Source organism: Myxine glutinosa, chromosome 9 (genome assembly GCF_964187855.1).
Source record: "Myxine glutinosa chromosome 9, kmMyxGlut1.1, whole genome shotgun sequence".
Taxonomy (NCBI): domain Eukaryota; kingdom Metazoa; phylum Chordata; class Myxini; order Myxiniformes; family Myxinidae; genus Myxine; species Myxine glutinosa.
Genome location: NC_136269.1, coordinates 130,462,528 through 130,484,977, shown reverse-complemented (window position 1 = coordinate 130,484,977; position 22,450 = coordinate 130,462,528). Strand labels below are relative to the sequence as shown.

The 22,450-nt window shown below is 44.0% G+C and overlaps 1 protein-coding gene across 7 annotated transcripts in view; it reads left to right on the top strand.

Moving 5' to 3' along the window:
- The window catches only part of TDP1 (tyrosyl-DNA phosphodiesterase 1), a 46,576-nt gene that overhangs the window by 2,093 nt on the left and 22,033 nt on the right, over window positions 1–22,450 (top strand). For 3 of the 7 annotated variants that reach the window (XM_068128156.2, XM_068128158.2, XM_068128154.2), the window contains exons 1-6: window positions 8,457–8,644; window positions 10,035–10,150; window positions 10,405–10,847; window positions 18,019–18,062; window positions 18,882–18,937; window positions 20,202–20,298. In XM_068128156.2, the coding sequence (XP_067984257.2) occupies window positions 10,059–10,150; window positions 10,405–10,847; window positions 18,019–18,062; window positions 18,882–18,937; window positions 20,202–20,298 (732 nt within the window). In that variant the 5' untranslated portion in view covers window positions 8,457–8,644; window positions 10,035–10,058. Of the gene's footprint in view, window positions 1–8,295; window positions 8,645–10,034; window positions 10,151–10,404; window positions 10,848–18,018; window positions 18,063–18,881; window positions 18,938–20,201; window positions 20,299–22,450 lie in introns of those variants that run through there. The other 4 variants (XM_078784941.1, XM_078784942.1, XM_068128157.2 and 1 more) reach the window with 4 other exon arrangements.

Below are 22,450 nucleotides of genomic sequence, written 5' to 3'. Positions count from 1 at the left end.
GAATAATTAAATAATCGATTTATTGATTAATCAATAAATCAAAAATAGCCTTTACAGCCAAATCACTTGGTCATTGTCATATCCAAATATCAGCTTCCTAACTCAAAAGGTGCCTGAGATAATTGCCAGAAAAGAAAGGAAATGTGTAAGTGCTGAATTAATCGCTAATAATTAAATAACTCATCAATTAATTGATTAATCAATAAATCAAAAATATCCTCTACAGCCAAATCACTTGGTCATTGACGTGTCCAAATATCAGCTTCCTAACTCAAAATATGCCTGAGATAATGGCCAGAAGAGAAAGGAAAGAAACAAGTACAGATACATTCAAACTACACCGCCCCCATGCCAAATAATTAAATATCCTCCAGCGCGGCATTGCCGGGGCGCCTCCGGCACCCGGCAATACCGCATTGCAGCTCATAGAGACTGTATTTGGAGGGAGAGGTGCACAATATTTGATTGATTAATTGCATCATTAAAATCAATAAAATATTTTCTTAATCAATTGGCTAACAGCATAACTCAACCACTCGTGCTTCATCCGAAGATGTAACTTTAAGAAATTTAATTAAATAAGTCATTAATTTAAAAAAAAAAAAATTTGATTGATCAATAAATAAATTAATCGATTAATTGATGAATCAATAAATAGAAAAATACCCTATACAGACAAATCACTTTGTCATTGTCATGTCCAAATAACAGCTTCCGAGCTCAAAAGGTGCCTCAGATAATGGCCAGAAAAGAAAGGAAATATATAAGTACTTAATTAATCGCTGATAATTAAATAACGAATCAATTAATTGATTAATCAATAAATCAAAAAATATCCTTTACAGCCAAATCACTTGGTCATTGTCATGTCCAAATATCAGCTTCCTAACTCAAAAGGTGCCTGAGATAATGGACAGAAAAGAAAGGAAATGTATAAGTGCTTAATTAATCGCTAATAATTAAATAACTCATCAATTAATTGATTAATCAATAAATCAAAAATATCCTTTACAGCTAAATCACTTGGTCATTGGCGTGTCTAAATATCAGCTTCCTAACTCAAAATATGTTCCCTGCTTGTCGTAAAAAGGCGACAAAAAGGGTTGGCGTCAGGAAGGGCATCCGGCCGTAAAACATTGCTTCAAAAAGGGGACCAAAAAACAACAACAACCACGGTCCCCGAAAAGGCCAACCCCCGCTTTGCGGGGAAGAATGGCCTCTAAACGGTGGTTTAACTCAAAATATGCCTGAGATAATGGCCAGAAGAGAAAGGAAGGAAACAAGTACAGATACATTCAAACTACACCACCCCCATGCCAAATAATTAAATATCCTCCAGCGCGGCATTGCTGGGGCGCCTCCGGCACCCGGCAATACCGCAGTGCAGCTCATAGAGACTGTATTTGGAGGGAGAGCTGCACAATATTTGATTGATTAATTGCATAATTAAAATCAATAAAATATTTTCTTAATCAATTGGCTAACAGCATAACGAAAGCATTCGTGCTTCATCCGAAGATGTAACTTTTAGAAATTTAATTAAATAAGTCATTAATAAAAAAAATTAATTCATTGATGAAACAATAAATAATTAATCGATTAATTGATGAATCAATAAATAAAAAAATACCCTGCACAGACAAATCACTTTGTCATTGTCATGTCCAAATATCAGCTTCCTAGCTCAAAAGGTGCCTGAGATAATGGAAAGAAAAGAAAGGAAATATATAAGTACTTAATTAATCGCTAATAATTAAATAACTAATCAATTAATTGATTAATCAAAAAACAAAAAATAATATTTTTGACAAAGTACTTGCTCACGATTGTGCCGAAATTTCAGCTTCCTCGCTCAAAGGATGGCTGAGATATCGCCCGGACAAACAAACAAACAAGAAGACGTCATGCGTAGCATGATACTTGCAAAATCCACCCTCCCCCCACCGCCCAAAGTTTTCCATAGATACAGCAAATTGTCCATTTCATGAAGATTAAAATTTACAATCTTGTTCAAAGCTCGGGTCAACAGGATGAAAAGTGACGATTTTTCAGATGGAAAATGATGATTTTGGAAGGTTGACCTTGAGTTGACCTTTGACCTTTTGACCTCAAAAATAGTTAGTTCCCCTATTTAGTGACTCAATGTGCAAATGCTGTTCAATTTTCAAGTCAATCGGACGAAAATTGAGGATATTAAAAATTTGGCCTATGTTGACCTCAAAAATATATGGTGGTTGAATTCAGTGACCATATATATAAGTCCTCTTAGAAGTTCAAGTCAATCAAATGAAAATTGGTGATTTTAGAAATTCGGCCTATGTTGACCTTTTGGCCTGTGTTTACCTAAAATATAATACATGGTTGAATTCAGTGACCAGACATGCAAGTCCTCTTCAAATTTCAAGTCAATTGGATGAAAATTGAGGATTTTAGAAATTTGGCCTATGTTGACCTTTTGGCCTATGTTGACCTCAAGTATACTTGGTGGTTGAATTCAGTGACCAGATATGCAAGTCCTCTTCAAATTTCAAGTCAATTGGATGTAAATTGAGGATTTTAAAAATTTGGCCTATGTTGACCTCAAAAATAGATGGTGGTTGAATTCAGTGACCATATATATAGGTCCTCTTAGAAGTTCGTAAATCAAATGAAAATTGGTGATTTTAGAAATTTGGCCTATGTTGACCTTTTGGCCTGTGTTTACCTAAAATATAATACATGGTTGAATTCAGTGACCAGATATGCAAGTCCTCTTCAAATTTCAAGTCAATTGGATGAAAATTGAGGATTTTAGAAATTTGGCCTATGTTGACCTTTTGGCCTATGTTGACCTCAAGTATACTTGGTGGTTGAATTCAGTGACCAGATATGCAAGTCCTCTTCAAATTTCAAGTCAATTGGATGAAAATTGAGGATTTTAGAAATGTGGCCTATGTTGACCATTTGGCCTATGTTGACCTCAAAAATACTTGGTGGTTGAATTCAGTGACCAGATATGCAAGTCCTCTTCAAATTTCAAGTCAATTGGATGAAAATTGAGGATTTTAGAAATTTGGCCTATGTTGACCTTTTGACCTATGTTCACCTAAAATATAATTTGTGGTTGAATTCAGTGACCAGATATGCAAGTCCTCTTCAAATTTCAAGTCAATCGGATGAAAATTGAGGATTTTAGAAATTTGGCCTATGTTGACCATTTGGCCTATGTTCACCAAAAATATAATTTGTGGTTGAATTCAGTGACCAGATATGCAAGTCCTCTTCAAATTTCAAGTCAATCGGATGAAAATTGAGGATTTTAGGAATTTGGCCTATGTTGACCATTTGGCCTATGTTCACCTAAAATATAATTTGTGGTTGAATTCAGTGACCAGATGTGCAAGTCCTCTTCAAATTTCAAGTCAATCGGATGAAAATTGAGGATTTTAGAAATTTAGCAAAGTTGGTGACCTTTGGCCTATGTTGACCTTTTGACCTATTGACCCCAAAAACAATAGGCTTCTTGCTTTTGACCAACTCTACCATTTGGTGAAGATCGGTTGAAAATTGTGACCTGTAGGCTGGTGACAGATAGACAGATAGACAGATAGACAGACAGACAGACAGACAGACAGACAAACAGACAGAACCACAGACACAACCGACCAATATACTTGAAAAATCTTCGATTTTGCAAGTAACAAGAAAACAAAAACAAACAACCAGAGTGAAAACTGAGTACTCCCTTTCAGCGTGCGTCATTGCCGAGTCCCCTTCGGTGCCCGGCAATGACGTCATGCAGCGCCTGGAGATGGCATAGGAAAGGAGCGGTGCACAACAAACAGGGGTGAAAACATAACCTCAGTCCATCCTCGGTGGCGCAGGTAATTACTGTAGTTGGTGCTACAACCAGACTCTGGGAGAAATTGCTCATCAACACAGGATGGAGAACCAGAGATTTCCCAATCTTCCCACACAAATTGAAGTCCAACTACAATATTATTACGAGTCAGCTCTTTACTCGACTCAACTTTTAGAATAACCGTCTCACCTCAACAAACGTTACACCGTCATATGTAATAAACAATTAGTTCCGTATTAAATCGTACATACACAGGCGTTAACATTGCACTGAGCACGATACAACACCTAAGTCACTCTTATAAAAAAAAGTTGTGACAACGGGTAGGGAGTTTGGGAAGAGTTGTAGGGTTGTGGGGGTGTTGGCAAGGTTGAGAGGAAAGAGGAGGCAGATTAATGGAGAAGCGCGGGCAGGGAAATAAGGGGAGCGAGACAAAGTTTTGTCTTATTTGCTTATGTAATTCTTTAAGTTGATACCTCCTCATGTTGTTCATGTAATGTATGTAAAGTTTCTTTCGAAAGTGTTAAACAATGTTGAATGTAAAAAATGGATTGTGATGTTTTCTGACTCGTCAGGGATGGTGGTGCCATTTCGACATCCAATGTCGGTCCAGCAATTGGTCCTCAATGAGCATTTCCATGACTTTTAACCCAATGTGACATTAGCATTTGAATTTTCCCATCGTTGAAACGATTTCCAAGGTGGTCGTTGGTGAATGCTTTGATGAAAGATGGTAATTTTTATGTGAACCATCTTCGTCGAATATTACACTGCCACCGTCTTAGGACTTGGTTTTAAAGTTTGGAATAAAAGTGGAGGAGTGATGAGCCCCAATTTTCTCATGCACGAATAAATACAGCACAGTGTAATTATCCGTGTCAAAATATTCCCGCATTAAAAACTTTAAAAGTGCAAATGATGCAGATAATGACTCCTCCCCCGCTTTTCCCCCAGGCAAACTACAATAGTGGGAAGGGAAATAATTAATTATTCACTCGTTTAATTCTGCAGACTGAATCGATTCTGTGTTCTCATCTGAGGTTTATTTCTATAATAGTGAACATTCCTGAACTATAATTCTCCCCTTCATGTTCAGGCTGGAGTTCCCCAAGGTAGTGTTCTGGGCCCTGTGGTTTTTCTGGTCTTCATCAATGATCTCTCCGACTCTCTGGAAAATCCTCTCTATCTCTTTGCTGATGACTCCACTCTCTGCCGCTCCATACCTCATCCCTCAGATCAGCAGCCTGCAGCCTCCTCACTCTCTGCAGACCTGGACAAAATCACAGACTGGTCAAACAAGTGGAACATGTCTTTCAATCCTGACAAATCTCACACTCTGAATGTGTCTCTCCGAAAAGACCGTCTGGACAACCCTCCCATCTACTTTCTCAACAATCCTCTCCAAGAAGTTCTGTCACTCAACCTTTTGGGTCTCACTATCTGCCATGATCTTTCTTGGGAAAACCACATTTCCAAGCTGGCCTCCAAAGCCAGTCGCCGACTGGGCATCCTCCGTCGTGCGAAGTCCTTCCTCGACACACCTGAGCTCCTCACCACATACAAGGCTTTCATCCGCAGCTCAATGGAATACTGCTCTCCCCTCTGGGCTGGTGCTCCTGCCTCACACCTAGCTCGGCTTCACGCTGTTGAAACCAAAGCTTTCAGAATCATTGAAACCTCCCGCGATGAAGCTAACTCCGAGGGCCTTTCACTCACTCACCGCAGGCAGGTTGGTGGTCTTTCGGTCTTCTACCGACTCCTCTCCGGCCTTGCTCCCCCCAGCTCTCTCTGGGCTCTGTCCCCCAAATATTCCTACAGGTCGCACAAGATCCGCCTGCAACCCTCTTATGTTTCAACTGCCAAAATCAAGACTCTCTGCTCACCTTCACTCTTTCATTCGTCTTTACTCCCGCCTCTGGAACAAACTCCCTCACTCTCTTCAATCCCACTCCTCCTTCCAGGTCTTTAAAACGGCTGTTCACCACCATCTCTTATCTTCCCCCATCCAAAACCTTGATCTCTTCTACCCCTGCTAATTCACCCCAGATACACTTTTTTGAAATTCCAACTTCTTTCCTGGAAGTCCTAGCAGTCAGTGTCCATATGTTTTATACCTCTCCTTCCCACAGGTCTCCCGATGTCCCTGCTCTCCAATGTTGTACTTGTGTGCTTCCCTCTCTCTCCCCATCTTGTTTCCCGCTCCCTTTATCTTATGTTTTATGTGTCAGTTTGTCTTTTTGTTATTAATCTTAGGTCTTACACGAGCCTCGATCTTGTATACAACAAAAAAAACCTGCTGATTAATGGGTCCATGCCCTTTATTCATCGGTGGCCTAACACTGACAATGTCTATCAGTTTCAGCAACAACAATGTCCAAATCTTCATCAATAAGCCAGTCTAATGTTTTGCCCAGTGCAGATTTCTCAGGCTTGAAGTACCTTCCAGGAGCACCTGCACCAATTAAAAATCAACAGTCTCCCAAGTCGTTGTTTAGTATGGAATATGTAAAGCTCTTGCTACTCAAACCTGGGTTTGCACATCTTCAATCCACTGCCACCATCAACTGTGCAATCTGGGTTCAAATTGATCTGAACAACCTGGCATGTTCTTTCTCCGAAGTTTCAGAAACTATAAGGATCATTCAAACAGGTCGGATCTCATAAAAGTCTTATTTATTTGTTTATTTATATTTTTTAACGATGGACAAATGTAACATTTAAGAAACATGAATAGATTAAACGTTGAGTTCGGGTGAACCTCGGAACGGTTGGGCAGACAATGACGGTTCAGGGTGATAACACTCAACTTATTATGTACACATTTGTTCCACCAGACACCTTGTTAACGGTATTAACTTTGCCACTTTACGTGATGCAAAAGTTTACATTTGATATCTCAAAGATAGGCTGGATCTGGATTAGGACCTGAACCAAAATCGATCTGCTTGTTCTTGTCACCGAACAATTTCGTCCACCAAGTTTCGTCCAACTCCGTCCATAACTTTTTGAGATATCCTGCTATGTATCGTTTTTAGCCATGTCACTCAATGGTGAAGAATCATTTTAGAAAATAAATAATTCTCATATCCGAATCCATATTCAGATCTTCACCAAAATCGAATCGATTCGTCGTTGTCACACATCCAACCTCTCCACCAAGTTGCGTCGGAATCCGTTCTCAGCATTTTGAGATATTTTGTTCACAGACAAACGGGTGAAAACACAACCGTAGGTAAAGTGATGAGAGGATTCATGTGCACATATTGGGTGCAGTTAATGTACAACACTTTGTTTGAGGAGGGACCTTCACAGCTGTTGCTGGTAATATATCCCTCAGATGAAACCTCTGCCGAAGAGGACGGTACAGAACTTGTAGATGCTCATTGTGCAATTGAAGAAATGATGAGGGTTTGCACCCGTGACGTTCGGCGTTCGCAGTTTCAAAACTTCAGTTGTTTCACAGTTTCACAGTCGCTGTGAAAAAAAGTTCAAAGTTGTCCCCGGAATCCTCCGGAACCTTCCCATGCGACGTAGCCATTGTCCGCCAACTCCTCGTCGCCAATCGTGGTGTCTTTAGTTAGACAGATGCGGACGCGTGGAGAGCATCAATCACCATCTTTATTCCAGGCAAACAGGCCTCACTCGGCCGTACACGGGACTTTGTAAACACCATGTACAACGAAAATTCGAGTACGTCTATAAATGACGTACTATATGAAAAGATGCGTATCTACTATAAATGGATGAGTTGTGTCAGTGTGTGCGAGAGATGTTTTTTGTGGAGTTCTAATGTTCTATTGAAACTTTCTAATGTGGAATGTGATTCATGATAATGATCGTTATGATCTCCCGAGTTGATTTGGCTGAATATAAATATAAATGAATATCCTATAAATGATCTGGAATATAAATACGTATGTTTTTAAACGCGCGCAATGTTAAGGTGTATAGAGAAGCTTAATAGGTCCTTTCCCCGGCACGACATTATAATTGCAAAATAAATAACAAAAATAATGATAACATTGTGACAAAGCATATATTAATTAATACTAACAATATTAACACCAATAATAAAAAATAGTGGTATCATTTGGAAATAATAAGAACGTAAGTATAAATATAATACCCGCCATAATCCTATAAAGAGGAGTTACCTGAACACGTGTCGAGTGTGAAAACCTTTGGAACCATCACTGCCATCACCATTCATTAGCAGTGTATTTATCAGGAATACGGCTTGTAAGTTGTAAGTCATCTATTTATTACGTACGTAGGGGGAGGGTAAAGCTGTGGCCGTAAAGGCGGGAAAAACGAAGTTTCGGCATTTTGTTGTGATAAAACACTCGAGGTCCGGAAAATACAAGGTGAAGTAAACATGGAGATACAGTGAAAAAAACAAACATGTTATTTTCGTTCCACATTTGGAGAAGCACGTGACAGCGTTTCGGCGAATCACGTGCTGGAAGAGAACACTTGGTTTAACGTGGTGCGCAACCAATACACCGCCCGAAATGGTGTACCTGGTAATTTTTATTTTTTTTAAATATCGGAGAGTGGAGCCGAGTTTGTTATAAATAAGAGTCAACACGTTGGGAGAAAAGAAAAGGGAACATTTGTCTTTCCTTTAATTGGGGGGGAGGTATCGCACGTCGAAAGTGTGGTGTGGAAGTTACGAAGCGTGTGACTGTGAGACAGAGAAAGATGGCCAACGCCAAGTGAGAGTTATATAAGTACCGAACAACTCGGTATCCTCGATCCAGTGTCACGTGTGTCGTCTTCAGCTCGAAGGAGGAGTTCGTTCAGGTACATGTTGTACAGTACAGTACAGTACAATACAACTCTTCTACAAGTACAACCTCTTCCTTATTGACCACTGTGTTGCAATTCCCACTACGTTCCCCAATCCCCACACCACACGTGTACATGATACAAACATTGTTACCCCCTTTACTACTTTAGCCCCAACCACCCCCGCTGTGCATTTTCCTCTTCTTCTTCTTCCCTATGCATTACCCACCCCTCGTGTAAACAGTTTCGTTTTTCTCGCTGAGGCTTTGCTGCTCTTTTTTTGGTGCCATAGTGATCCATGGTAATTCCCCGTGGTGGTCCCGCCAACTGCATGCACCTCTGCAGTTTCCCACATTCTTTACATTCCTATTGCACATCGGCACATCTTGCTTATATTTCCACATTCTCGTGCAGACACCTCTTCCCCACCCCACCCCAGATTCAAGATATGTAACCCACACTCTCCCCCTAACACCCCCTCCCACCCCCAAACATATGTTAAATGTAACACGCACTCACCCCCTTAAACCCCACCCCAACATATGTAACCCCCGTTGCCCCCATCCACGCCAGACTCAATGTATCGAACCCACAGTAGCATACCCCTTTATAGCCTACTCCCGACCCATAATATCTCACAAATACTAAAGTCTAAACACACCCCGTCCCCAATTCTACATGTCTAACCCTCACTACACCCCCCCCCCCCCACCCTGTCCCAAACTTTACATGTCTCACCCTCACTACACCCCCCACCCCCAACCCCCCCAACCCATCCTGAACTTTACATGTCTAACCCTCACTACACCCCCTTCCCCCCCCAACCCGTCCCGAACTTTACATGCCTCACCCTCACTACACCCCCCCCCCCACCCCCCCCAACCCATCCTGAACTTTACATGTCTAACCCTCACTACACCCCCCCCCCCCCCACCCTGTCCCAAACTTTACATGTCTCACCCTCACTACACCCCCTTCCCCCCCCCAAACCGGTCCCGAACTTTACATGTCTCACCCTCACTACACCCCCCCCCCCCTCCCCAACCCTGTCTCAAACTTTACATGTCTCTCCTCATGACACCACCCCCCCCCGTCCCAACCCATCCCGAACTTTACATGTCTCACCCTCACTACACCCCCTCGAACTTTACATGTCTCGCCCTCGCTACCCCCCCCCCCCCACCCTGTCCCAAACTTTACATGTCCCACCCTCACTACACCCCCCTCCCCAACCCGTCCCGAACTTTGCATGTCTCACCATCACTAACCCCCCCCCCCCCCCCCCTCCCACACACCCTGTCCCAAACTTTACATGTCTCACCCTCATTAGAAGCCCTTCACCCCCACCCCCACCCCCACCCCCCACTTCATTTAACATTTCTTATTAAATCTGCTGCCCCTGCAGGGGACGTGTGATCTGTGATGAGAAATGGCTTCTGCCCAAGCCAAGTGGTCCGTCTCGAGCAGTGAAGATGAAGCAGATGTCTCATTGACCTCCAGTAAACGACCTCCCATTGACAAGTAAGTAATTGTCCTCGAAGCGGGGTCTTACCTGCATGTCCTTGTTACCCTCTGTGGGACAAAAACTCTAGCTCAAAGATCCGAAGCTTGTACGTGGCTTCACAAGCGTTACCCCCTTGAACATTTCCTATTTCCTCAAGAAAGTGTTGAGTTTTAAAGGTGGTAATGAACGAAATGTGTCCAAGAAAACGTGTCTGCTTTTCCTCCTCGTTCAGGTGAAGAGGTCGTTGTCTGCTTGTTTGTTTTTTTTGCAGACTTGAGAGGCCCAAAATGAAGTCTGAAGTCTCAGATTCGGACGAAACGCTCGTTGATGAAGATGAGACGGACCCTGCCACGGCGTCCAAGACTGCGTCTGGTGCGATAAAAGAGAAGGATGGCAAGTCGGGATCTGCTCAAACGAGGGGGTCACGCAAGCGGCATCGACGGGCAGACTCCCAGTGGAGCCTGTGTGCCAGCGACGAGTCTGACGTGGAGCCTCCCGTGACGGTAGGAAACTCGCAGCAGAGCAGGGAAAAACAAAAGGAGCCCAAGGCAACGAGGATGGATTCTGTGAAACGTCGACACGAAGACTCTTTTCTGCATCCCCCCTGCGAGGACGTTTGTGGCGTTTTACAACGTGGTGCACCGTTCAACTTCTTCCTCACCAGGGTAGAGGGAATCGCAGGGTTCTTCAACTCACAAGCGTTGCACCTCACAGGTACGGGCACACTCTTTTGTGCATTTGTCCGTTTACTCGGCGTATCAGGATGATCTATGAGCGTTTTGTCTGCATTGGATGTTTACCTTTACTGACGTTTTCTTTTACTTGCTTTTGCTAAAACTAAAAACACCTGCGGCCAGGGCGGAGGCGTGTTATTATCCTTATTATTGTTAAAAATATGATTGTTTATCTTATTGTGCTATTGTTACTCCCGCCAGGTGTGTGTGTGTGTGTGTGTGTGTGTGTGTGTGTGTGTGTGTGTGTGTGTGTGTGTGTGTGTGTGTGTGTGTGTGTGTGTGTGTGTGTGTGTGTGTGTGTGTGTGTGTGTGTGTGTGTGTGTGTGTGTGTGTGTGTGTGTGTGTGTGTGTGTGTGTGTGTGTGTGTGTGTGTGTGTGTGTGTGTTCATGAACAAGATATCTGGAAAAGTTCTGAACGGATTTGGATGAAAGTTGGTGGGATGATTTCGCTTGGGATAAGGAAGAATTGATTAGTTTTTGGTGAAGCTCAGGATATTATTCCGGATCCAGGAATTTTTTGAAGGATATTTTTACCATTGGAAGATAGCGCTTATTTTTTTTAACATTATCTTCTATATATTCTATATTTAACATTGTGATATGAAAATAGTTTTCATATTTGTTGTAAATATAGTTTAAACTCGTGGTTATGCGTTAGAGCGGTGTATTTTGTTAGCAGTGTCGTCTCCAATGTTCATTTTTTTTTCTAAAAAAGACATATTCTGTCATTTTAAAACCACCAAAGTGTGTATTAGGTTTCTCCATTTCATAAAATGTATCGTTTGATACGTATAATGCTTTAAAACTTTTTTCTTTTTTAACCTCAGAAGAGATATCAACATTTAGCTCAGCGAATGTCATTTGCGGTGTCAGTATTTGATGAACTTATAAAGACTTAGTTCCAGATTTGTCAATGGCTGAGGTATATTAACAAACGAATAAAACAGATTTGGCAAAATTCCAACTTTTTAAAATAAAGATCGCATATTCACCCAGGGTTGTGAGAGGCTGAAGAAGAAGAAACCTCGCATGGGCTTCCCAGACCAAATAAATAATTCTGGATCTGGCTCTGCGATTTTCAGGTTTATTACGAGTAACGCATTCGATCGTGTCTGTCCATGTGTGTGTGTGTTCATGTGTTTGTGAACAAGATATCTGGAAAAGTTCTGAACGGATTTGGATGAAAGTTGGTGGGATGATTGCCCTTGGGAAAAGGAAGAATTGATTAGTTTTTGGTGAAGCTCGGGATATTATTCTGGATCCAGGAAATTTTTTGGGGAATTTTTTTGGGAAAGATTTTTTCTGTTTTGCTGAATTAAAGCTTTTATTCTTATTCTTAAATGATGTTTTTCTCCTCTAATTCCGAGATATATCAAAATATATTATTTGACAGTTAGAGCTTACTTTCTTTTTCATTTATTGTTTTGGGGAGAGAGGATGTTAAACAAAACGTATTATTCCAACTAAACCCACGGCGGGAGTATGCGCTCTACTGAGTGGCGTTCTAGTTGGTGTTGTTGCTTTTGTTTTTGGAAGCGGCCTTGGAACAACGCCACAAAAATGTGGAACGACGCTCAAGGCGGAAAAAGGAAATAAACCTGGGAATTCTTCCGGATTTTTTGCAGTGAAGTCTAAAGCGATGTAGGCTGAGCGACTGTGAAGATATGGCCAAGGCTTCCTGCGAGTGATACAATTAAGGCCTCTGAATTGTCACTCGTGTGACTCGTGTCACACGCTTACATCGATAAATTCCATTGGCCCCACCTTTGGAACCCTGGAGGAGGGTGGGGCTTAACCCCTTTACCTCATGACCCTTAGCCACCCTGGCAAGTTGAGATTCGATGGGTATGGACTGAATGCATCGGCCGCAGACAGACACCAAATTGCATATTTCAGCATGATAACGAACTGAGGTTGACGCTTGATAGGTTTGCTTAGAGGTCGAGCCTGGGCTTGATTCTCGGCCCAGATCTAATCTGTCATCCCAATTCCATCCCAGTTCGAATCTTGGCCCGGTTTCACAGGCAGGGTGATTCATCAATGTGGAATAATTGTGGCCATTGAAGAAAGAAGAAGAAGATTACTTGCAGCTCAAGGTTGAGTTATTTTGTAGCAGGTGAATAGGTTGCTATGGCAGGGCCCTCTTGGTGGAGTAAAATGGAACACCTCCGATTGTAAGCAAACTTTATTTCATTGATCCATGATCCAAACACAATCAGAGATCCACTTCCACTTCCGGTCTTGCCGGCGAGGTTTTCGTTTTTTCGAAGCTGTGCACGCTCTCCACTCTATCGAAGTTAAGTAATTGTTTCCATTTGTATTTTCGTCAAAACTATTTATTTTATGGTGTGTGTACGTATAGTGTGTCCCTGGGAAGATTCTCGGTGTTAATCTTTCATACCTGTATAAAATATCGTCGGCTAACTCGTGTCGTGTCTTTTGAGGCCTAGTACAGTGTCCGACCTTGAGGCTTTGTTTTTCTCTCAGCGGTCCGTCTATTGTGCTCCAACTACTTTCGTTTCTCTGTTTTTCCCAGTCTTTTCACCCCATACGTCCCTGTTTAAAATAATAAATGAATGATCGTTTTGAGGCCATTTTCCCCGCTAAAGCGGGGGTTAGCTTTGCGGGCCCCATGACAATCATGGTTCCCTGTTTGAAGCAATGTTTTTATGGCCGGATGCCCTTCCTGACGCCAACCCTTGGTCACGCTCTTAAGATGCGCAGGGATACGGTGTACCTATTCTAAATCGGGGTACACACCCGTTTAACATTTAAAATCTCAACTCAAAAAAAAACAAAAAACAAAAACATTTCCTTCTCTGTTCTTATTCGTTGTTCTTATTCGTTTATTCGTTTTTCTTATTCGTTCGTTCGTTCTTCAACCACGTGTTTCACCCACATTTCCCCAGATAGTTTTCACTGTTAAACTTTAAAATGTTTAAACTTTCCCCTGAAGAACTGTATTCTATCGTGTATTATAACACCTTTTTCTTCTTCTTCTTTAAAAGGTTGCTTTCGAATTGCTCACCAAATCTATTCATTCCAAAAAAAAATTCCTTCTCTTACAGTGCCTCTTTTATACATTCCCTAAACTCTCCTGCTCTCCACCCCCCCTCCAGCATCCTCAAACGTATTTTTGACTCGTAGGTCATAAGAAACTCATTTTGCAATAAATGTTCGTTTCCCATTAATCGTACACTTTCCAAAATCCAATCTCACCCCTCCCCTCCAAATCTTCCCCATCACCCCTCCCCTCCAAATCTTCCCCCATCACCCCTCCCCTCCAAATCTTCCCCATCACCCCTCCCCTCCAAATCTTCCCCATCACCCATCCCTTTCAAATCTTCCCCCTTGCCCCTTCCCTCCTAAACTCCCCCCTTGCCCCTCCCCTTCAAATCTACCCCCCAACCACCCCTCCCAAATTCTCCCTCCTCCCACCTCCCTCTCAAAGCTGCCTCCTCCCCACTTCGTCTCCCTTCTATCTCATACCTCCACCTCCCCCAACCTTCGACCTTCCTCTGCCCCCCCCCCCCCTCAAACAACCCCTCACTGTGCCTCATCCCATCACCATCAAACCTTTTGTCCTCCTCATCCTTCCCTTTCTTGTAACTCTTCTGTAATCTCTGCCACACTATCAACTGCTCTTCCTACCTCCCCCTCTCATCCTTCATCTGACCCTACCCCTCCCCTGTCCTGCACCCGATGCTCCCCCTCTCTCCTCATTAACGGTATGGACCTCAAACATCCGGGGCCTTCGCTCAAACCTGATTGATCTCTCCATACAGGTTGCTTCTGACAATCCAGACTTGATCTACTTAGCAGAAACTTTCCTCCTTCAACATGTCTCTGATTCCTTAATATCTCTTCCTGGTTACTCCCTCCTCCGGTATGATAGACCTGAGCCTCGTCCTGGTGGTGGGGTGGCTATCTTTATCAAAAACTCTCTTCCTCACTGTCCTTGCACTGCCCTCTCTCCACCCCACCCCCAGGAGTACCTCTGGCTACGGCTTCCTCTCCGCTCCCACCTTTTGTTCATATGTGTTCTGTACCGTCCTCCAAACAGTGACGACTCTATTTACATTTCGCTGTCGGACAACATGGACCAACTTCTATCAACTCATCCAAACTCTCTCTTCCTCATATGTGGTGACTTCAACTGTCATCATGCCAGCTGGCTGGGTGTGGGTTCCTCTCTCACCAGCCATGGCACCTCAGCAAAGGACTTCTGCGACTCATTGGGACTGACACAATCTGTCAATTTCCCGACCCAGATCTCAGTCAATGGAGTATCTTCTCTTCTGGACTTGGTTATGACTAACTTCCCTGCAAATGTGTGCTGCTCTTCTTCTGCTCCAATCGGTTCTTCTGATCATGTGCTTGTTAAAGTGGACATCTCTCTGGTCATTCTCAGAGAGCCTCCTCAGCGCCGACGAGTCTGGCATTTCACTCAGGCTGACTGGCATGGTCTGCAAGCAGCCTTCAATCATCTGGACTGGTCTCCCATCTCCACTGCCTCTGACATAAATTCTTCCTGGGAATTCTTCCAAAGCAAACTGCTCTCTCTCATGCACAGATTTATCCCATCTCGTCTTCAGTTGTCTTACCCTTCCTCCCGTCCATGGTACATTGGTACACTGAATCTTGTGGTGAGGCAGTTGCCCTGAAACAACTTGCCTTTGCCTCTTGGAAGGCTAATCCAACTGAAGGCGATCTCTGTTCCTTCCACCAAGCTCGGAACAAGTGTGTGTCTATCCTCAGGAGTGCCAGGAAGCACTATCTCGCCACACTCAAGATTGAACTCTCAAACCTGTGTCCTTCCTCCAAATCCTGGTGGCGTCTGGTCAAATCCGTTTCTGGTGTTTGTTCTCCCTCCATCCCCTCCCTTACCTCAAATGGCTACACAGTTGACACCGCACGTGACAAAGCGGAATGCCTCAACTCTGTGTTGGCCTCAAAATCTTGTGTCCCAAACCCATCTCTCTCTGTTCCCACCTTTCCCAGTCGAACCCAAATGCTCCTGGACTCTGTGTCCTTCTCTTCTGACAAGGTGGAGAACTTTTTGTCAAACCTCGACTCTGATTCTGCAACTGGACCAGACGGCATCAGCCCACGGGTCCTAAAATCATGCTCTGCCGCTCTATCTCACCCTCTCGCTGTTCTTTTCACCCTCTCTTTTGCTCAAGGTCATCTGCCAGCATCGTGGAAATCAGTAAACATTACCGCTTTACACAAAAAAGGTGCAAAGACAGATCCTTGCAACTACAGACCAATGAGCCTGCTTCCAATTATCAGCAAAGTCATGGAATCCATCATTGCTTCGGATATCAAATCCTTCCTCTTCTCCAATGGCTTGATCTCTGATCATCAATTTGGATTCAGACCAGGTCATTCTACTCTGGACATGCTGCTTCTGCTGTCTCAACAATGGATGGAGGTCCTCAATGCCAAACAGGAAATCAGAGCTGTCTCACTTGACATATCACGTGCATTCGATACGGTCTGGCACCACGCTCTGCTCACCAAACTCTCCTCCTATGGTATCAATGGAAATCTCCACTCATGGCTTGCGGACTTCCCCTCTGGTCAAAGGCAACGTGTGGCCCTGAATGGATTTCTCTCATCTCCCCTTCCTGTTCTAGCTGGACTTCCCCAAGGTAGTGTTCTGGGCCCTGTGCTATTTCTGGTCTTCATCAATGATCTCTCCACTCTGGAAAATCCTCTCTATCTCTTTGCTGATGACTCAACTATCTGCCGCTCCATTCCTCATCCCTCAGATCGGCAGTCAGCAGCCTCCTCACTCTCTGCAGACCTGGAAAAAATCACAGACTGGTCAAACAAGTGGAACATGTCTTTCAATCCTGACAAATCGCACACTCTTACAATGTCTCTCCGAAAGGACCGACTGGAAAACCCTCCCATCTACTTCCTCAACAATCCTCTCCAAGAAGTTCTGTCACTCAAGCTTTTGGGTCTCACTATCTGCCATGATCTTTCTTGGGAAAACCACATTTCCAAGCTGGCCTCCAAAGCCAGTCGCCGATTGGGCATCCTCCGTCGTGCGGAGTCCTTCCTTGGCACACCTGAGCTCCTCACCGCATACAAGGCTTTCATCCGCAGCTCAATGGAATACTGTTCCCCCCTCTAGGCTGGTGCTCCTGCCTCACACCTAGCTCGGCTTCATGCTGTTGAAACCAAAGCTTTCAGAATCATTGGAATCTCCTACGATGAAGTTAACTCCGAGGGCCTTTCACTCACTCACCGCAGGCAGGTTGGTGGTCTTTCTGTCTTCTCCCGACTCCTCTCCGGCCTTGCTCCCCCAGCTCTCTCTGTGCTCTGTCCCCCCCAATATTCCTTCAGGTCGCACAAGATCTGCCTGCAACCCTCTTATGGTTAAACTGCCAAAATCTAGGCTCTGCTCACCTTCACTCTTTCATTCCCCTTTTCTCCCGCCTCTGGAACAAACTCCCCACTCCCTTCAATTCCACTCCTCCCTCCAGGTCTTTAAAACAGGTGTTCACCACCATCTCTTATCTTCCCCCATCCAAAACTTTGATCTTTTCTACCCCCGCTAATTCACCCCAGATACACTTTTTTTTTGAAATTCCAACCTCTTTCCTGGAAGTCCTTGCAGTGTTCACTGTTCATATGTTTTATACCTCTCCCACCTCCCCCAAAGCCCTCCCCCTCCCACATTTCTCCCGATGTCCCTGCTCTCAAATGTTGTGTTTGTGTCCTTCCCCCTCTCTCCCCATCTTGTCTGCCGCTCCCCTTGTTGTTTTTGTGTTTTGTGTGTCGGTTTGACTTTTTGTGTGATTAATGTTGGCTCTTTCACGAGCCTCGATCTTGTATACAAAAAAAACCAAAAAAAAAACTTCATGCTATAATATCTGGTAGCATGTCCTTTGGTATCATGGGGTGCGTGAACTTGTGAAACCTCAAGGTGTTTAATCGATGACGTTTTGATTGACAACCTGATCCAGATTTTGCCAAATGTCTAGGAGAAGGTGGTGCAGCCTTTGGGTATGACTCTGAAAAAGGCCTTCCTGTTATACCAGGAAGCCGTGTGTGTTTGCCGCCTTTGACGGTCTTTGTGTGACCATGTTGAGGTAACGTGAAAATCGCGATAACTATGTTTGGCACCTGTCTTTCAGATATTCTCTCTCCTTTACTTGGGACTTTGAGGCAGTCTGCACAGGTGAGGTTTACATTGGAGGCAGTTTACCTATTATGTAAGCAAATGAAGGTAATATGATGATTTGAAAAGATAAAAAGGGAAGAGATTTGAGAAAACGGAGAGCATGAGTTTGGGAGGATGTGATACAGCAATGTCGAGGTGTCACTGTAACCTGAGAAAAGGGTCAAAACGATTACCATCTTTGCATATGTAATATATGGATAGAACCTGAATAATTCTTTACAGCACGTGTCATGGCCTTCGGATTAAATAGATACAGTATGTGCATTGTTCTCCCTCGGGCACGTGTGCTGTAGCTCTTCTTATGATTCCGCCACCCAGAGGGGACTGTAGGTTTGCTCTTCCGTCTGCCCATCCGCACCTGTGGTTTTCTACACTTTTTTCCATACCTATTAACATATTGAACCGAAACTTGATACCCGGCTTTATTATGATGAGTTACAGAACAAGTTTGAGTTTGAGGCCGTTTCACCAATTTTTCACGGAGTTGTGGCCTTTTTGCTTGGAACAAGAACATTCATTGGGACCGGAAGGGGACGTGTATTGCAAAGCAATTCTCCTCGTTTTGGTAAAGATCTGCATGGTTGACTTGCGCTGAGGAAAGACGCCCATTACAAACCAAATTCTTGCTTGAGACCTCGATGAGGCCTTCCAGGACTGTGCACCCATGTGACGTCATTCTCCCAGTTGTTGTGTTGTTGATATATGGAATTCCGTCTCATTGATATTGACAGTGCTGTTTATAAATGTAACAAACTTACGACGATCAAACTCCATCAAAGTTTCATTCCGTTTTTCTCCGTCCTTTTTATTTTTCAGTTCAACTATTGCTTCGACGTCCCGTGGTTTGTGGGGCAATACCCACACGAATTTCGGTAAGCCTCTGGGTGTTGAGAATGCAAGTTATTCCACTTGTTTTTATTTTCCTCTTGGGGGGCCATATGTAAATATTGCGGGATTATGGAATTCCCTCTTTTTCGCCCCATACGTAGTCATTGGTGGCCTATTGGTGAGCGTCCCCAAGATTGTTGGTTGAAACTCGATTGCAGACGGTAGTTAAGGAATTTGATTCCAAGGCTATTGGGAAAGATCTGGTCTCAGAAGAATCACGATGCTACTGTTGGGTTTTTTTTTTCTTTTTTCTTTTTTTTCAAAGCCCAACTGGCTCCTGATTGACCATCAAGGAGGGGACGTCTGCCCATCATGCCTTGGTTGGGCATATTGTTACCTCGGCCACCGAAGGTGGATGGCGGTTGTTTTCACCTCTGCCTGTCTGTCTGTGAACAGGATATCACAAAAGTGGACGGATTCGGACAAAATTTGGTGTGTGCATGTGTCGAGGACAAAATGATTCGATTTCGGTGAAGATCTGAATCCGAGCATTTTTTTAAATTGTGAAAGTGATTCTTTGCCATTGAGAGATGAGGCCAAAAACGATATATAGCACGACATTTCAAAACTTTGTGGACGAGTTCTGGCCAAATTTAGTGGACGAGTTGGTTTGGTGACGAGAACAAGCCGATTAGATTTTGGTTCAGGTCCGAATCCAGATCCGGCCTATCAGTGGGATACAAAACAAACTTCAGACTTGTGGAGGTATGCTCGCTACCGAGTGCCGTTATAGTTTGGCATATTTTGAAGTTGACATTTGATGCCCTTGTTGACCTCTCACAACATTAAGTCCGTCCGTCCGTCCGCCACCTCTTGTGCCTATGGCCGATCTCCGTCCGCCGGCTCCCCGCAAACTCCCCGCCCACTCTTCCCATCCACTCCATCACTATGCCTATGTGTAAGGTATTATGTGGACGGCCCCTCGTGCTATTCTTCCACCCTCTTTGATTGACATCGTATCTTTGGAACACCTTTACAAATTCCGCAGCCTGTATTCCCCAAGACTGTTTCACTCTGTCTAATGCATACAAAGTTTAGTGGATATGAATCTTTTTGAGAATTTTGAGCTTATTGTGAATTGACCAAATTCACGTCCATTGTTAACACTTTTGCTAATCTGAGAGATCAAGGTTTGGGCAACAAAATGCAAAATCAGATTCCCAAGTCCCGGCTACAATGTTGCGGTGAAATACCTGATTGTTTATTACCTTTTTTGGAGAGTCGTAACGAGCTTTTCACCCTTTACAGTTCTTTGCCTGTCCTGCTGGTTCACGGCGAGCATCGGGAGAACAACCTACGGCTGGTCAAGCAGACAAGTCCGTTCCCGCACATCACCTTGTGTCAGGTGCTTCCCCACTTTTCCAAACCCTTAGCGTGCATTTCGGATCTTCCATGAGCTTCGATCCCTGTTCAAAAATAAACAAATAAATAAAATCCCACGGAAGCCCATCTTCATTGTTTGAGTGGAAATTGCTTTGGCCAGCTGTTTAAATCTGGCGGATCCAAATTGAGGTTTTTCTGCGATTGTGTAAAAATACCAATTTGGAATCATTTGACCGGTCTCAGGCACTGTACGGGAGACATTAAAAGCTGCCACCAGGAAATAAGCATTTTGGATAATGTATCGGGTCCACTCGCATATACTCTCACAAACAATTTTATTTAGACATTACCAGGAACTTTTGTTACCTCCGCCACCAAAGGTGGATGGAGGTTATGTTTTCGCCCCTATCTGTCTGTTTGTTTGTCTGTCTGTGAAAAAGATGTTTAAAAAAGTTGTGGACGGATTCAGGCAATTTTGTGGAGAGGTTGGGTATGTGACGAGGACGAAATGATAAAATATTGGTGAAGATCCAGATCTGGCTATTAGAATTTTTTCAGTGATTCTTCATCTTTGGGTGATGGGACCAAAAACTATTGTTGGGGTTTTGAGAACCCTGCACTTAGTAAATTGTTGTAAATATACCCTTTGTAAATAATTATCTGTGTAAATACCTCCATTTCATTAAGGTCAAAGGTCGTCCCCTAGTTAGTCCATGAACAACACGTAGCGAACCATAGGCCCTCTTCGTAGTTATTTCATTATTATGTGTTTCAGGTAAGGCTGTGTTTCCAATAGTTGAATCTGCGTTGCATTAATCAAATAAGATAGGTCCGTTTCGTTCCCTTCAAAAGCGGTGCGAGTGGTTTGCTATCCCCACAAGACGCCATTGCCATGTGCTCCATCTCGGAGAAGGGGGAGGAGCCACCAGAACGGGCGTGGCACGTCGTCAGAGGTGGAGTCAGCAAGCCCTTACCGGCCAACCAGCACCGCGGTGAGCGAACCGGTAGGCGTGTTCTCAGGGCTGGCGGCTTGATACGGCCGACAGCAATAAAAGCAACTGCGAGGGACTGCTTAGAGAGAGACGCGTGAGGAGGTTCATGAGAGAGGACCGAGGAGGAAGAACCGAGAGAGGAGGGAGAGAGGAGCACCGAGCAACCTGTTTGAGCACGAGCATCGTTGGGGTGCAAGAGTCGGTGCGTTCGGGTCGCCAATGCAGCGGCAACATAAACCGCGCTGCCTGCCGGGTTTTCGCCGCTGAAATCGTATACGTGGGGCCGCCGCCGGCTGCTCGTTTTCCAGCCCAGAGCATGGATTTGAAGCGGACCTCCTCCCTGAGCTTTTCCTCCGAACCTCCGTCCAGCCATTCCTGCCTGCAATTCCCTTTGTCGTGTAAGTCTGTCGTCTGTCCTTTTTGTTGTCTGGGGTTCAATAATTAAGACTGTTTTAAGGCTTGCGCTGTGTCTGCTTCTTCCACTTCTGTATATTCTCGCCCTTTCGTTTTCCTCTTATAGATAGTAATAAACCCGTGTTCCTTCTTACCTTTGGTTTCTTTCTCATTCGATCGTTTTCGTCCCTTCTTTCATTTGAATATACGTGGCACGATTTGGTCAACCGCTTTATAATCGGGTTTAGTCTCTTGGTAACGGCCGGAGTCGCAGCTCAATTTGCTCGGCGCAATCCAATCACGCTGCGGCCTGGGTTGGAGTATTTCCTCGCTTACAGCAGGTGGTAGTACTTAGGTATTAAGACAAATTGGGCTTGCAACCCTACTTACCATCGACCGGAAGTGACGTCATACCCCCAGGGCCGGTCGGATGGCCAGCTTAACAGGACAAGGGGATTAACCCCCCCTTGCTAACGGGAGTGCTGTCCCCCGGATCCGGAACACTATAAACAGCAGGATATCTCAACGTTATGGACGGATTTGGACGAAACTTGTTGGAGAGGTTGGGTGTGTGACAAAGACAAATCGATTCGATTTTGGTAAAGATTGGAATATGGATTCGGATACGATGATTATTTATAGTGTGGAAACCGGTGGGGAAACCGGTGGGGAAACCGGTTATAGTGGGGAATTCTAACATTTCGGAAACCGGGATAGTTTATCCCGGTGTGTACCCCAGTTTAGAATAGGTACACCGTATCCCTGCGCATCGTAAGAGGCAACTAAGGG